The following is a 13400-nucleotide window of genomic DNA, read 5'->3' on the forward strand; positions in this document are numbered from 1 at the left end:
TTACTCCAAAGGGTTTATTGAGACAAGTTTCACATCCAAGTCCAGGGCAGAGGGGACGGGGGCTTATAAACAGGAACCTGGAAGGGGGCCCGAGGGCTCAGGGTGGAACCCAAAAAAGAGAGTGAAATAAATAGAGGAAGAGAGTGGAGGACCAGGAGAGGAGACACAGACTATCACACAGTGATAACAACATGGGGGGTGGGGGGCGGGGCTCCATTAACATCCCATTTATTTATACAGATATACAGAGAGTTGTGGGGGACCCGGGGGACCCCCTCAGCCTCCATGCCCTAGGGAGGGGCAAGAGAAGGCCATCTCTCCCCATGGGTGACCCCATGGGGGCTGGGGGGCTGCCCCTGGAGGAGGGCTGGGAGCAGTGGGGGAGGTAGGGGTGGGCGCCTCCCCCGAGGGCATCACCTGCTCCCCAGGCAGTTACTGGCCCTGGAGACGCTGGGTAGTGTCTGGAAAGCTGTGTTGAGGGAACTGGAGGGGAGGGTGGGGGACTGGGCGTGCTTGTGGGGTGGGCCAGGCCGGGCACTCCCCCTGAGGGCAGCCCAGGGTCAAGCTGGCTCCATGGTTTCCCAGGGGACCCAGAGCAGGGGCGCCTGGGGCTCCTCCCAGCACAGCTCCCACTCAGGTCTGGGAAGATGGAGAAGGGGGGGTCAGGGGTTCAAAGAGAGAACCTGGCACCTTCTGGCGTCTTGGAAAAGCTGATCCCCAAGGACACCCAGCCCCGGCTGTGCTGCACCCGAGAAGGTGGCTCCGATACCAGGACTGGGTGGCAGGGCACAGAGAGGAAACTCCCCGAGGCCATCCCAGAGGGTGATTCCTGAAGGAGGCTGCTCCCCAGGCTGGATGCCTGGGGAAGGACAGGCCGTGGGGTCAGCCTCCTGGGGAAAGGGCCGTTAGCACCACCAGGCTCCCAGGCAGGCGGGAAGAGGCCAGGCCTCCAGGCCTCCAGACTGAGGCTGGGAGTCACCTGAGGTAGAGAGAAGGGAAGGGAGACCCGAGCATGACACCCCAGGTCCAAGAGCTCAGGCCGCCTCAGCCCCCTCTCTCAATGCCCAGGGGCTGCTACCTCGATGATTCTCACGAGGTGCCTCGACTACCACCTTGGGACATGGCACCCTCTAGAAGGGCCGAGCAAAGGGACGCGTTTGAAGTCCCGTTCGGGGTGAGGAGGCAGGGGGTTTCTGCCCTCCCAGACCAAGCCTCCCTCCTGTCCAGCCTCTCACCTCAGTGCCACCTGCCCGGCCCCGCTCCCCAGCCGGCACGGCAGCCAGGGCGGGGCCAGGTGGGCATCATACGAAGACCTTGGCCAGGGCGTCGGCACCAGCGCTGGCAATGAGGGCCTTGCTGGGGTGGCACGCGACAGCGTGGATAGCCTCCTCGTGCTTCTTGCGGTGGGCTGTGATCTCCTGCACGCACGTTTTGTTGTCCAGGCTCCACAGACGCAGGGAACAGTCGTGGCCTGCGCAGGTGTGGGAGCAGAAAGGGCTGTCCCCCAGCACGCACCCCAGCCCCTCTGAACCTCAGCCTCTGGAGGAGCTGGACTTGGCACTGGGTGAGGGCTCTGGCCTGTTCACCCACCTCGGCCCAGCCTGCCAGCCTGCCATCCATCCACCGAGCTGCCGAGTGTGTACTGGGCCCTGGGGGCACAGTGAACACGCTAGGCCAACCCCCCCGCCCCGGGGCCGTTGACATTCCAGTGTGGTAGAGAGTAAACAAGAAAGCAGAATGAATCATGCCAAGGGGGGTCAGCAGCACTGTGGGCACTGGTCAGCGTGAGGACAGAACGGCCAAGGGGGTATCAGGAGGAAGAGTCCGGCAGGCAGCAGGGTGGGCCAAGGGAAGGTTCTGAGGACTGGCAGGAGGTGGGTGTGGCTGAGCAGCCTGAGCAGGGACATGGGGGCGGGGGGAGGTCAGAGAGAGGGGAGCAGACAGGGCGGGGGCTTGAGGCACGAGCCACCCATGGAGACGGCCTGACTTAAGCGTTAGAAGGATCAGGCTGGCTGTGGTGGAGGCCGGCTCTGTAGGTCCCTCACAGGGGGGACCTGGGCCCTGTCCCAAAGCCTCTCTGCCCCAGACTCGATCTCACTGACCGCCCCCTCTACCACCATCCCTGGAGACAGCTGCTATTGTCACAGGGCAGATGGAGAACAGGCCACGATGGGTCCCCATCCCGTGTGCTCGCTCGCTCGTCACCTCCCACAAGCTCTGACGGCGAGCAGAGGGGAGTGGAAGGAGGCCCCTTGCCCATGGCCTCCCTGAGGAGCCGTGCACCGCCCTCACCTCCCTGGGCAGCTACCGCCCTTCTCCATCGGCCCACACCCCACCCCATCCCTTGGAGGCACAGCTGCGCAGGAGCTGGGCTTCAGTGCCCTCATCCACAGAGAGCACGTGCTCCCGAATGCTAAGATCCCGTGGGGACGGAGACTCAAGACGGACCCCAACTTCATTCCTGCAACCAGCCCACTTCGCTGAGACAAAGTACGTCGCTTCTCTGAGCCTGTTTCCACATGTGCACGGTAAGTACAACACGCCCACCCGAGAGGGTTATCTGGATGAACTGAGATGTAGGCAAATGTCCCCAGGGGGCTCTGCTCCCCCACCTCAGGGAGCCCGGGAGGACTCCCTCGTGACCAGTGCCCACGTCTCCTCCTCTTCCGCTCCCACACACCCTTGCTCCTTAGAAGCCTGGGAGGGTCCCGACTTACTTCCCGACATCAGGAACACGCCGTTGGGGTCCACGGCGAGGCAGGTGACCGCGTCCAGGTGGGCTACCATGGAGTGCACAGATTTCCCTGAGGGAAGAGAGGGTGAGTGGCAGGTTACTTTCCCTCGTTGCCTTGCCTGGGGAGGCGAAGGCCCAGACGGGACGCCGAGAGCCCGCAACATGGGCACCAGGAGCTCTGTCATCTGGGCAGCCCCCCACGAGCACAAGTGAGGGGGCGCCGGGAAGGTGGGGCCTCACCTGTCCGGCTGTCCAGGAAGCGGATGCCTCTGTCGTCGTGGGCGGTGATGGTGAGGGGCTGGTTCGGGTGACTCACCACCTGGTTGATCTGGGTTGGGCCTGGAAGGCAAGGAGGAGAGAAGGACATGGTGGAAATCAGGGAGACCAGGACAAAGACAAGAGGAGAACCACGGTCCCACAGCCCTGCCCCCTGCCTGGCTCTCTCCTGCTTGGGTCCACTGTTCATCTGTAAGACAGGCACCGTGCCCTGCCGGGGGTGGCCCAAGATGGGGTACAGACACCCACAGGGGCCGTCCACTCTGCCAAGAGGCCTGACGGGCGAGTCCCTATGATCTCTCTTCCCTCAGCCTTCCCAGGAGCCCCGTGCTAGCCACAAGGGTGGCAGCTGGGACTCTTATCTCCTTCCCACCCAGAGCCCCTGGTGGGGGAGGGTAGGGAACCCGTCTTCTGCTCACTGGATGTCGGGTCACCAAAGCCACAGGAGGGATTGGGGCCTTGGAGGCACTCAGATAACGGCCCGGGGCCCCGGGGCCCCCTCTTACCGCTGCTCCCCCGAGATTCCAGCGAGAGGAGAGCGCTGCCAGCCTCCAGGTCATACAAGACAGTGTCGCCGGAGCAGAAGGAGGCCACAATGTGGGCAGGCTCGGTGCTGGTGAAGGCCACTGAGGTGGGGATCCCATGATCTGAGGGCAGAGGGGAGGGAAGGCTGCTTAACAGGCCTGGTCCTGCCTGGGGGCTGCGGGAGGGGACTTGGGAAGCCTGGGTCCTCATCAGGAGTCATGCTCCTGTTGGGGCCTCCAGCTCTACCCAAGTCCTCTGTGAGGTGTCGGCGTCCCTCCCAGGCCTGATCCCTCCACTCACCGCTGGCTGTGAGGAAGGTACAGAGGCAGGCTGGGCTGCTGCTGGGATCCCAGATACGGATGGTGCCGTCGGCAGAGCAGGAGGCCAGGCGCTGGGAGGCGGGACTGAAGGCCAGGCCCCATACAGCGTCCCCATGGCCCTCCAGGACATGGCTCAGCACGCTCGGGTCTGGACACACCAACGGGAGGAAACGGGCTACGTCAGGGCCACCAGCCCCAACCTGGCCAGCTCGAGAGCACCAACTCTGCTGGGAGCCAGGCGGCTGGGCTGGGGCCACCCATTCACCCAGCTTCCTCAGGGCCTCAGAACTGTCACCACTGGAACGTGCCCCAGCTAGCTGCTCACACTCTGACCACTGGCGCTTCTGGGAAGATTTTAGGACTCCGAAGGCAACCCAGAATGGAAGCTCAGAGGGCAGGGAGTCCCCCCGGTTCGCTGCCAACCCCACAGCACCCACAATAGTACCTGGCACAAAGCAGGCAGTTGGTACACGATTTTTAGGACTTAGTTAGGGGGAAAAGGAACAGTGGTGGCCCTGTGGGTCGGCCCGGCCCGGCCCGTGCTCCTTGCAGCCCTTTCCACCCCGGGGCACAAGCCCTGCTTCCCTGGTCACTCAAGTCCACAGAGGCCGCTCGGTCAGGCCCTGCTGACCCCAGTGTGGGGCAGCCTACATGGCCCAGAGCACATACTACCTGGGACTGACCCTTGACCTTTCACAGGGTCGGACTGTTCTTGGGGAAACAGCGTGTGTTCGAGGGAAGACAGACCTCTAAACTCCGCCATGACAAAATGCCGCACAGGACCGTGCAGGTCATCAAGAGAGTTACTGAAAGAGGCGTCATGAGGCAGGGGACAGACGCTGGACAGAAATCACAGTGTGATCACTTCTCCACTTAACTATTAAAGGTGCGCCAAAGACCAAGCGCAGACTCCCTACAACCTGGCCCAATGAACTTCTCCCCTCTTCCCTGCTTGACTTCTGCTCACCGCCTCCCTGCGCTCAGCGCTGGAAGGCACTGCCAGGGCCCGCCACGCCTCTGCATGGGCTGATCCCCGGCCCCAGTGGTGATTTTGAGTCAGCTCACCCACCAGCTCCTCTGGGGGGCAGTCCCCCCACACCACCTCTTTCCTGCCTCAGCCTGTCCAACCCCTGTCACATGCTGAACACGCTGCTCCATGCTCCCCCCCACGAGGGGGGGTGAGCTGTCCTCACCATAACCGTCGTAGGGGTCCATGTTGAGGTCTGGAATCTTCCAGCTGTGGATGCGGGCGTCAGCCCCGCCGCTGTAACAGCATTCGCTGTTGCTGCCCACGGCTACTGCCAACACGGGGCCCCTGCAGGGCACACAGGTGGTGAGGGGGAGATGAAAACCTCAGTCTCACCCCTCCCCAGGCCCCCCCTGAAGTCCCTGCTAGATTTTTCAAGGATGGCCAAAAGGAATTCAGCATCTGGGGCTCTGGTTGGGCCACCCAGACCTGCCTTCCCCCAACTCCCCACACCCGTTTCCTCCTCCGAAGGCTGGGCTGAGAACCAGCTACGGGGGCACTTGGCCTGGGGAGCACCGGCAGCAAGGGTGTGCGTGTGCAGAGGGCCATCGGCCCCCTGGTGCAGCAGTAAGCAGGCCAGTGACCACACTCCCCTCGGGAGCACTTCCCTACCTGTGAGCCCGGAAGGCGTGGATAGGTTCCACATCTAGCGCAGCATTCCTGGGGGGAGGCAAAGGAGCCGCATGTCACCGGGAGCCCCTCATCACCCTGAACCCACATGCCCCCTCCTCCTCCCCTCCCCCCTGGGGTGTCCGCCCTCACTTCTTGGCTGTGACAGCCTTCTGCAGGTTCCAGAGCTTGAGCGTGCCGTCCTCAGAGGCGGTGAGCAAGGCAGACTGGCTGTGGTGGAAAGCCAGGGAGCGCACGCCGTCGTAGTGTGAGCGGAGAGTGAATTTGGGGTTCCACGTCTTCTTAAAGGCATCTTTGCTGTCAGAGAGCTGGGGTGGGGGGAGCTGCCTCAGTGTCCCCGCAGTCCCATGGACGCTGACCGGCATCCAGGATGTCAAGTCACCCAGACCCACGTGGAGCACCCCCCACCCGCCACTGGCCTCCAGCCCCAGGCACCCTACCCACAGCACGCCTCGCTCACTCAGTGAGTCCTACAGTGTGCGGGCACTAGCTGCAATTTGGGCACATAGTCAGGTCAGAGGGGGCCTGGGGGAGACCGTCAGATCACCCCACAGTGCACAGGCCTGTGAACTCCGAGCAGCGCTAGGAATTAAAAATGGACCGGGGAGAGGTACCCAAGCAGCCTGGCCACCTCTGTGGCGGTCAGTTAGGCTTTCCTGAGGAGCCGCCAGAGGAGCAGGACTTAACCAGGTCAGGGGAGGGGACTGAAGAAGGACACTGCATGTGCGAAGTCCCTGCAGCTGCCGGAGCAGATCCGGAGCCTGAGAGGAGGCCCAGGTTACAGAAAGCAAGGGACAGAGTGGCAGGAGCCGAGGGTGGAGCCACATTCGGGAACCTGCATCTCACCCTGAGTGAAACAGGGAGCCCTGGAAGGGTTTAGAGCAGGGAACTGACGTGGACCAGGGAAGATGGGCGTGGCTGCAGAGAGGCTAAGGGGTCAGGAGAGAAGCCTCTCAGGGAAAGAGGAGGGCACAGAGAGCACACGCTGGGGAGCGAAAATGGGGACAGGTACACACAGTAGGGAGAGACTGGGGAGCAGAATCAGCAGGTTGCTGCGGGGGGGGTTCCCAGAGACACTGCCCATGCCTTGGTAGACGGTGGTGGTGCTCTCTGTGGGGGACCCAGAGGCAGCCAGCTGGCAAAGATGAGCAGACCATCAGGCAAAACTCAGTGTCCTGCCCCAACATGGGGTTCACACCCGACCAGCCCCTTCATGTGGGCTGCATCCCCCACGGTCCCCACGTCTGCCATCACCACCGCCCTAGCTCTTTAGGGCCAGAGGCTCCGCCACTGTGTGGTGGCACCCTCACGGGCACGCACCCCTGCTCGAAGCCTCCACCCTGGCCCCCCTTCCCAGCATCCCACAGCAGTGCCCCCAACCTCGCTGGCGTCACCAACCACGTGAGATCCGGCTAAAAGCTGTGGTGGCTGTTCTGCCACAGGGAAATGCACACATGCACCTGATTCAGAAACTACCAGATGGCCAGACGCCACTCTGGGGGTACTGGGTCCCGAACACTTGGCCCTGACCTCTCCTTCCACCCTGGCCCATCGGCCCACCAGCCCCACTCATGCCTGCTTTTTCAGTTTCTGTCTGCAAAGATCAGCTCAATGCCTATCTCCCGCACAGCCTATCTTCCCTGCACTGTGCCGACCCAGAGCCCCCTTCCTCAGATGCTGTGCCCCCTTGCCCTGCCCCCAGACCGTGGGGGGCCTGGACTCAAGATGAACGTAAGCTGGGCTGCAAGGGAGCGTCACCTGCAGGAGCTGGGCACTGGCTACACTGCAGTGTCTTCCAGGCCCTGCACCTCAGTAACCCCCTCAAGCCCCAGCCCCGGCCATGTCCACACCCCTCTGTAAACCAGAGTGAGCTGCTGAATGACCTCACAGCATCCTCCTGCTAGGGGACCAAGCGCAGGCAGAGCTCAGCAAGAGCAGGCTCGGTGTGGGATGCCCAATGAGGGCCCGCAGGGGGTGGGGCACCCCAAGAACTTACATCACAGCTGAGGTCGTTGTCGTTGGTGACGGTGAGATCTGCCAAGTCCCCCAGGCTCACCTCCCCGCCCCCGATAGTGTCCATGATGAAAACGTCTGAGGAGAAGCCAAAGGAACCTGGTAGGGGTAGGGGAGGGAGGGGGCAGAGAGGGGCAGGGAGAGAGAGAGAGAAAGACAGAGAGAGGCAGAGAGGGAGATAAGCAAGGAGTCAGAGAGAGAGACAGGGAGAGGACAAGATCAAGAATCACAGCTGGAAAGAAAGAGACAGGGAGAGACAGACAGACAAGGCAGGACAGACAAGAAGAGAGGGAGACAGACAGACAGACGAACTTTTGCGACAGGGAGGCTGCAGACTAGAGGCCAGGCTCTGACCCTGAGGACACAGAAGCCCTGGGCTTAGCTCTGCAGACACCCCCAAACCTGCCATGGGCCCCAGGGGACTAGGCCAGGGTGGAGGGGCCTCTTACCTTCGTGTGGCCGGGGCTGGGGTGTGCCAGGAGGGGGACCAGTCACTTTAGGGGGCAGCCCGTCCACATCCCGGAGGTCGGCCAAAATGCCCTGGAGTTTGACCCGCCGGCTTTCTGGGGGGACAAAAGCACAGGGCTGGAGTTGCCCACCAGTTCCAGTCACTAGCAGCCCCTCCAGCAAACGTGGGGCAGCCAGGAAGTGCTGGCCCCAGAGCGCAGGGCTCCAGGTGGGAGTTGAGGACGGGGCGGAGGAGACAGACCGAGCTGGGACCCTCTGCAGTCCCAGCCTGGCAGGGGCCTCAGTTCCTAGCCGTCCTATTTGACGGCTGAGGGCCTTTCGGCTCGGAGTCCCGGAACAAGACGAAGACGCAGCACTGCCCCATCTGCCTCTCCCCACCAGCTCCTCATCCTGTTCCTCCCTGGGGGCCGCCGAGAATCAGCTGCTCTCATGGAGGGCTGGAGGCCCTGCTCCAGGAAGAGCTGGGCCTGCTGCGTGGCCGCAGGGATTTCCCAAGGGAGGGGTGAGGGCCTGGCCACCAGGGTGCGGGCCTCGTGCTCTCCTGGGCCAACCCCCTCAGGAAGCATATCCGTCCGGCGGAGCCTCAGGGGCAGGAAGCAGCTGCTGGCGGCTGTGTGTGCCCCTAGCTCACCCGGGAGGAAGGCTGGCCAGGAAACCCTCCGCTTACCCAGCTCGTGGTGGGTCCCCTCTCCAGTGCATCGTCGAGGGTCCGGGGAGCCCTCCCCCTCCTCTCCTGAGCCCAAGAAATCGAACTCATTGATGGCATCCTCAGAGTCATCCTCCTCGTCCTCATCCTCCATCTCGGGCACCAGGGCCTTGGGGGGCAGCTGGGCGTGGAGAAAGCCAGACAGGTCAGGAGGCTCTGAGCCTCCGCCTGACAACCTCCCCCCCCCAGCCGAAGGCTCCGCTTCCCTTCCCCCAGTGCCTTCCCCTGCAGGCTCCCCTTAACACACTTCGGAGGCTGTGCTCCCCCTGCTGGGAGCTTTCAGAGGTCACTCCTTACTAGGCCCAGGGCGCTGCCAGCCCCCCCAACCCCCCAGCGGGGCTTTGCACACCTCTTACCCTCACTGCCACCTCCACCTGCACGCGTGATCCCCTCCCAGGACCCTCCTCCCGGCTTTTGCCCGGCTCTTCCTGCTCCCTCCTCTGCCGCCACCCCCACCCCTTCAGCACCGGTACTTCTCAGGGACAAAAAGGCAATACAGCCTGTTTTGGGGCAGAGGAGAAACACAGGTGTGCGAGTGTGTGTACGGAGGCGCACAATTCAAGTGGGAACGTCTACGTGCCCGGGGAGACCGGTGGCGCTAGCCGCTATGCGTCATTCAGCGCGCCAGGCAAGCGTCCCACGTGACCTGACCACCTCGCGAACACTGATCATTACAGCATTTATCACGAGCAAACAGGCTGAGCAGTGAAGCCCCTCCCCTCAGGTCCCCGGTCCGAGCCGTCCCGGAAACACTAAGACAGCTCTGGACCGCGAGCCTACCAAGGGTTCTCCGAGTCTTCCTTAGAACTTTCTTGGCTGGCTCAAGCTTTGTTTTCTTACATGACCAGCGCGCGCTACTTTTGGAACAAGAGAAAACAGCACGGGTCCCCCATCCTGAGAAGCAGGACGCTGGGGCAGGTGAGCGCTGGCGGTCCTCACCGTCAGTCTTAAAGCAGCGCTAGGAACCAATCCTCTCGTGTTCCTCGACGCGTGCACCTGGACCCCAGCCCATACTTCCCAGACTTGGGGTTTCGGGGCAGCACGGCACCTGCATTTCCCCACGTGGATGCCTTTCACACACAGCCTTCTACAATGACATCTTACACGTGACGTCACTACATTGTACCCCAAGTGCCATCTAGGGGATGTGTGCTTGGAACCTCAAAGACCGCAGAAAATGGCTTAAAGGAGCCCCAGAATTCTCACTAACAGTTTTGAACACTTCTGCTTTAAATGCTGGCTTAAGAACATACCCCACCCCAGCACGGGCGCTCTGACCACCACCGCCTCGAACACTACCTCTTCCGAGGACGCTTCTGCCTCCTAAGTGTTCCCTGACTAGACCAAGTCCTGGGCACCACCGGGGCCAGCCTCAGTCAGACCACAAGCTCCTCGAGGGTGCAGCTGACCCTCCCACGGGCTCAGCACTCCAAGCGGGGGCTGGAGTCAAAACCGCTCAGGCATCCGGGAGGGGCCAGCCTCTGGCCTGTGTGGGAGGACCATGAGGGACAAGACATGGTAACGTCCCCTTCCTTCCCTGTGGAAGCCCCGGGGTCCAGGTTTAGCCAGCATGCCCAGAGAGGCAATGGGGGCGCCGGAGCTCTAGAGGAGCGTGGCAGCCTAACAGGCGTCCTCCAGGGTCCGCAAGAGAGGGTTCCCGAGTAATTCTGTTCTGCCCACCGAGCCCGAGCACTCGGTGCGGCCAGCCCCAGTGTAGCCAAGGGCTTTCTGTGCATGAGCTTATGTTAATTAAACCCTCAACAACCCAGAGGCAGGGATTCTGAAACTGCAGCTCAGACAGAATCACGTGCCCAAAGGCACACAGCCAGGCCAGCAGCCACTCCAGGAGTCTCAGAGGTCTTTGGAATCAGCCTGGTCACTGCAGGTCTGCAAGGTGAGAGAGTGGCCCTGGGGGCTCAAGACCCCTGCACAATGAGCCACCCCACAGGGCCCACAGGACAAGCGCAGTGACAGACACACAAAGGCCTAAGGAAGTATGGAAAGTCAGCAATGATCTCCGCTGGGAGGAGCAGGGAGGAGCAGAGCGGAGCGGGCAGGCTTCCCAGAGGAGAATGAGGTAAGAGCTGAGAAAGGAGTGAAAATCCCAACAGGGGCGGGAGGGAGCAGGAACAGGGGTAGAGGCCCCAGACCCAGCGCCATCCTGACTTTCCCGTAAACCAGCTCTAGTGTGCTGGCTCTGTCCGTTCCTTGAGCACCCACGCCAGGCGGGACCCTGTACTGAGCCACACTGGGGACTCTGGAGATAGAGCTGGTCTCGCACAGCCATGGGTACACCAGGCAGGGAGGACCAGTTCGGGTCCAGATGGCTCCAACCCTGCCGAGGGAAGGGGGGGAAGGGGAGGAAGGGCAGGTGAGAGGTCAGAGAGGGCTGCCTGGAGGAGGGGTGCTAAGGTGAGGCTGAAGGCGGCAGGGAGGGGTTCTGATGGGAAGGCCACACACAGGCACCCCTGCATGGGCATGCCGCCAGCCCAAGCTCCCCCAAGCCAGGGACTGGACCTCTGTCTCCACGTTGTTACTGCTGGCGCAGGGCTAGGCTCATGGAGGCCCAAACTGACATTTACCAGCCAAGGGAGCCCAGCCGTGCCTGAGGTTAGTACCACTGAAACAGTAGGAGCACGGTGGCTCCGGAAGTTGAGGAGCAGGGGTGAAGTGGGGTGGGAGCCATTACCATGAAGCCAAGCTGAGATCTGGACTCTACCCTGCAGGCGGTGCCCCTGGGCTTAGGTCCTGACACAAGAGCAGACTGGACACTTGCGCCTACAAAGTCCCCCGTGGGACCCCCAACCTGGCCCCGGCACTGCCCAGGGCCCCGCCACATCCATTCTGGGTGCTGGGGAGAGAAGAGCAAGGAAACCCCCACAGTCCCTGTCTGGCAGAGCTCACAGCCTGTGGAGGGAGAAGACAGAGAGGCACAGCCACACCAAAAATAGCTCAGCGCGACGGTGACGAGGCTAGCCCGAGGGAGAGTGCGCTGCGAGAGGGCAGTGCATGGCTGGCCCAGTCTGGAGAGCTCAGGCCTCTCAGGAACCGAAGGGAGGATGGGAGAAGATAGGGGTGGGGCTGAAGAAGCGGGCCCTGACACAGCACCGAGGCAGGGGCTTGGCTGGAGAGGGGACGCGGACCCTGGGAAGGGACAGGGTCAGGCCGCACATAGACCGGGCTGGGAAGGGAGCCCCGAGAGCACCCACAGGGGCACTCTGCTGCCGGTCTGCAAAGTGGGCGGGCCCCCCAGGGGGTGGGAGAGGCGAGGGGAGCGCACCTTCACGCGCTGCTTCTTGTGCTGCACGCTGTCCAGCTCATCATCCTCGTCGCTGTCCTCGTCCTCACAGTTCTGCAGGAAGGGGATCTGCTCCAGCACCGAGCCGCTCAGGCGCTCTTTGCTGTCTTTGCCTGCTGCGTTCCTGCCCACGAGAGGGGGGCAGAGGGAGCATTAGTCCCGCCAGGTGACGAAGCTGATGGGAGGGCGCTGAGGTGCCGTGGCCAGAGCCCGGACCCCGCTCTCAAGAGGGCTGAGCCCACTGTGACCCCACAGGAGCCTGGACCCCAATCACATAGGGGGCTCCAGTCCCAGCCTCCGCCTGACACACACTCTCCACGACCCGACCACCCTCACTCAGACCGCACCCTGGGCCCCTCCTCCCTGAGCTCTGAGCCCCCGAGCACGAGCCCCCACCCCCGGCCCCAACCACACATCTGCCCGCACGTGCGGAGCCAGGAGAGCCGGCCGAGAAAGCAGCCCCCTTGCCCACGGGCCGGGAGAACCCCGGGCGCAGGTCAGGCGAGTGGCAAACACGGCCGGCGGGAAGGAGGAAGCGGTCCCTCTGCCAATGCTGGTGTACCCGCTGCCAGCCTCGCCAGCAGTGAGCCTGTCCCCTCCTGTTTCCACTCCGGCCCGACTGTCTAATGCCTCCGACTGGATGACAAGCTTTAACAAAGGACGTATCTGCCAAACCTGAGTCCAGGATAGAAAAGCAGGTGGAATTCAAAGTTCGGATAAACACAAGCATTCTCCTTTCTTGCCACTAGGCCGACGCTCTAGAGGGTCCTTGCCAACCCCCAGGTATGTGGTTAGCGCTCCAAGGACAGATCTCTCCTCCGGGTTGCCAAGTCCAGCGCTCCCTCCCCAGCCACCGGGTGCACAGCCTCCCAGCGGAGCACGTCTGCGCTCGGCTGCCGGCCACCACTCGGGTCTCCCCCTGCAACCGTGGCCGCACCCGCTTGGCCTCCTGTGCCGCCGCCTCCAGGTTGCAAATCCCCCCCTGCGCGCTGGTGAGCCAGAGGGCAGTCTGGAGTGCAGCGCCCCCCAGCCGAGCCCCAGGCTGGCTACTCATCACTGGTCCTGGGGGGGCGACCCAGCCCCGTGAACTCCACCCGCCCTCGACGGCCCCCTTGCCATCCCTTCCACTGCTCGTCCTCCCCACTAGTCAACTAGTCAACGCTGCTCCCGTTGCTGGACCAAACCCCAGAGCCACCCCCTAGTTTCCTTCCTCTCCCCCACATCCATTTCTTTAAAAAGCAAACCTGCAGAGAGGCTGGCCAGCTCACCCCCTCCACCACCCGCATCCACCACCTCTCACCTGGATGGCCCAGGAGGCTCCGCTCCCGCCCTACGGCCCCTCCTTCGCGAAGGAGGCCAGCACATGGGATTGTGTCACGCCCTGCTCGAAACCACAGGCTTCC

General features: G+C 62.9%; 1 protein-coding gene across 3 annotated transcripts in view; it reads right to left on the reverse strand.

Annotated features, from left to right (window-relative positions):
* STRN4 (striatin 4) overlaps positions 1-13400 on the reverse strand; it is a 25470-nt gene continuing 12070 nt past the window's right edge. For 2 of the 3 annotated variants that reach the window (XM_081807158.1, XM_081807160.1), the window contains 13 exons: positions 11980-12121; positions 8661-8820; positions 7975-8088; positions 7509-7624; positions 5645-5820; positions 5495-5542; positions 5049-5170; positions 3836-4003; positions 3517-3657; positions 2975-3073; positions 2718-2804; positions 1236-1471; positions 1-979 (listed from right to left, as the gene is read on the reverse strand). In XM_081807158.1, the coding sequence (XP_081663284.1) occupies positions 1302-1471; positions 2718-2804; positions 2975-3073; positions 3517-3657; positions 3836-4003; positions 5049-5170; positions 5495-5542; positions 5645-5820; positions 7509-7624; positions 7975-8088; positions 8661-8820; positions 11980-12121 (1543 nt within the window). In that variant the 3' untranslated portion in view covers positions 1-979; positions 1236-1301. The remainder of the gene's footprint in view (positions 980-1235; positions 1472-2717; positions 2805-2974; positions 3074-3516; positions 3658-3835; positions 4004-5048; positions 5171-5494; positions 5543-5644; positions 5821-7508; positions 7625-7974; positions 8089-8660; positions 8821-11979; positions 12122-13400) is intronic. The other variant, XM_081807159.1, reaches the window with a different exon arrangement.

Source organism: Leptonychotes weddellii, chromosome 16, assembly GCF_054177405.1.
Source record: "Leptonychotes weddellii isolate Sample4059 chromosome 16, ASM5417740v2, whole genome shotgun sequence".
Classification (NCBI taxonomy): domain Eukaryota; kingdom Metazoa; phylum Chordata; class Mammalia; order Carnivora; family Phocidae; genus Leptonychotes; species Leptonychotes weddellii.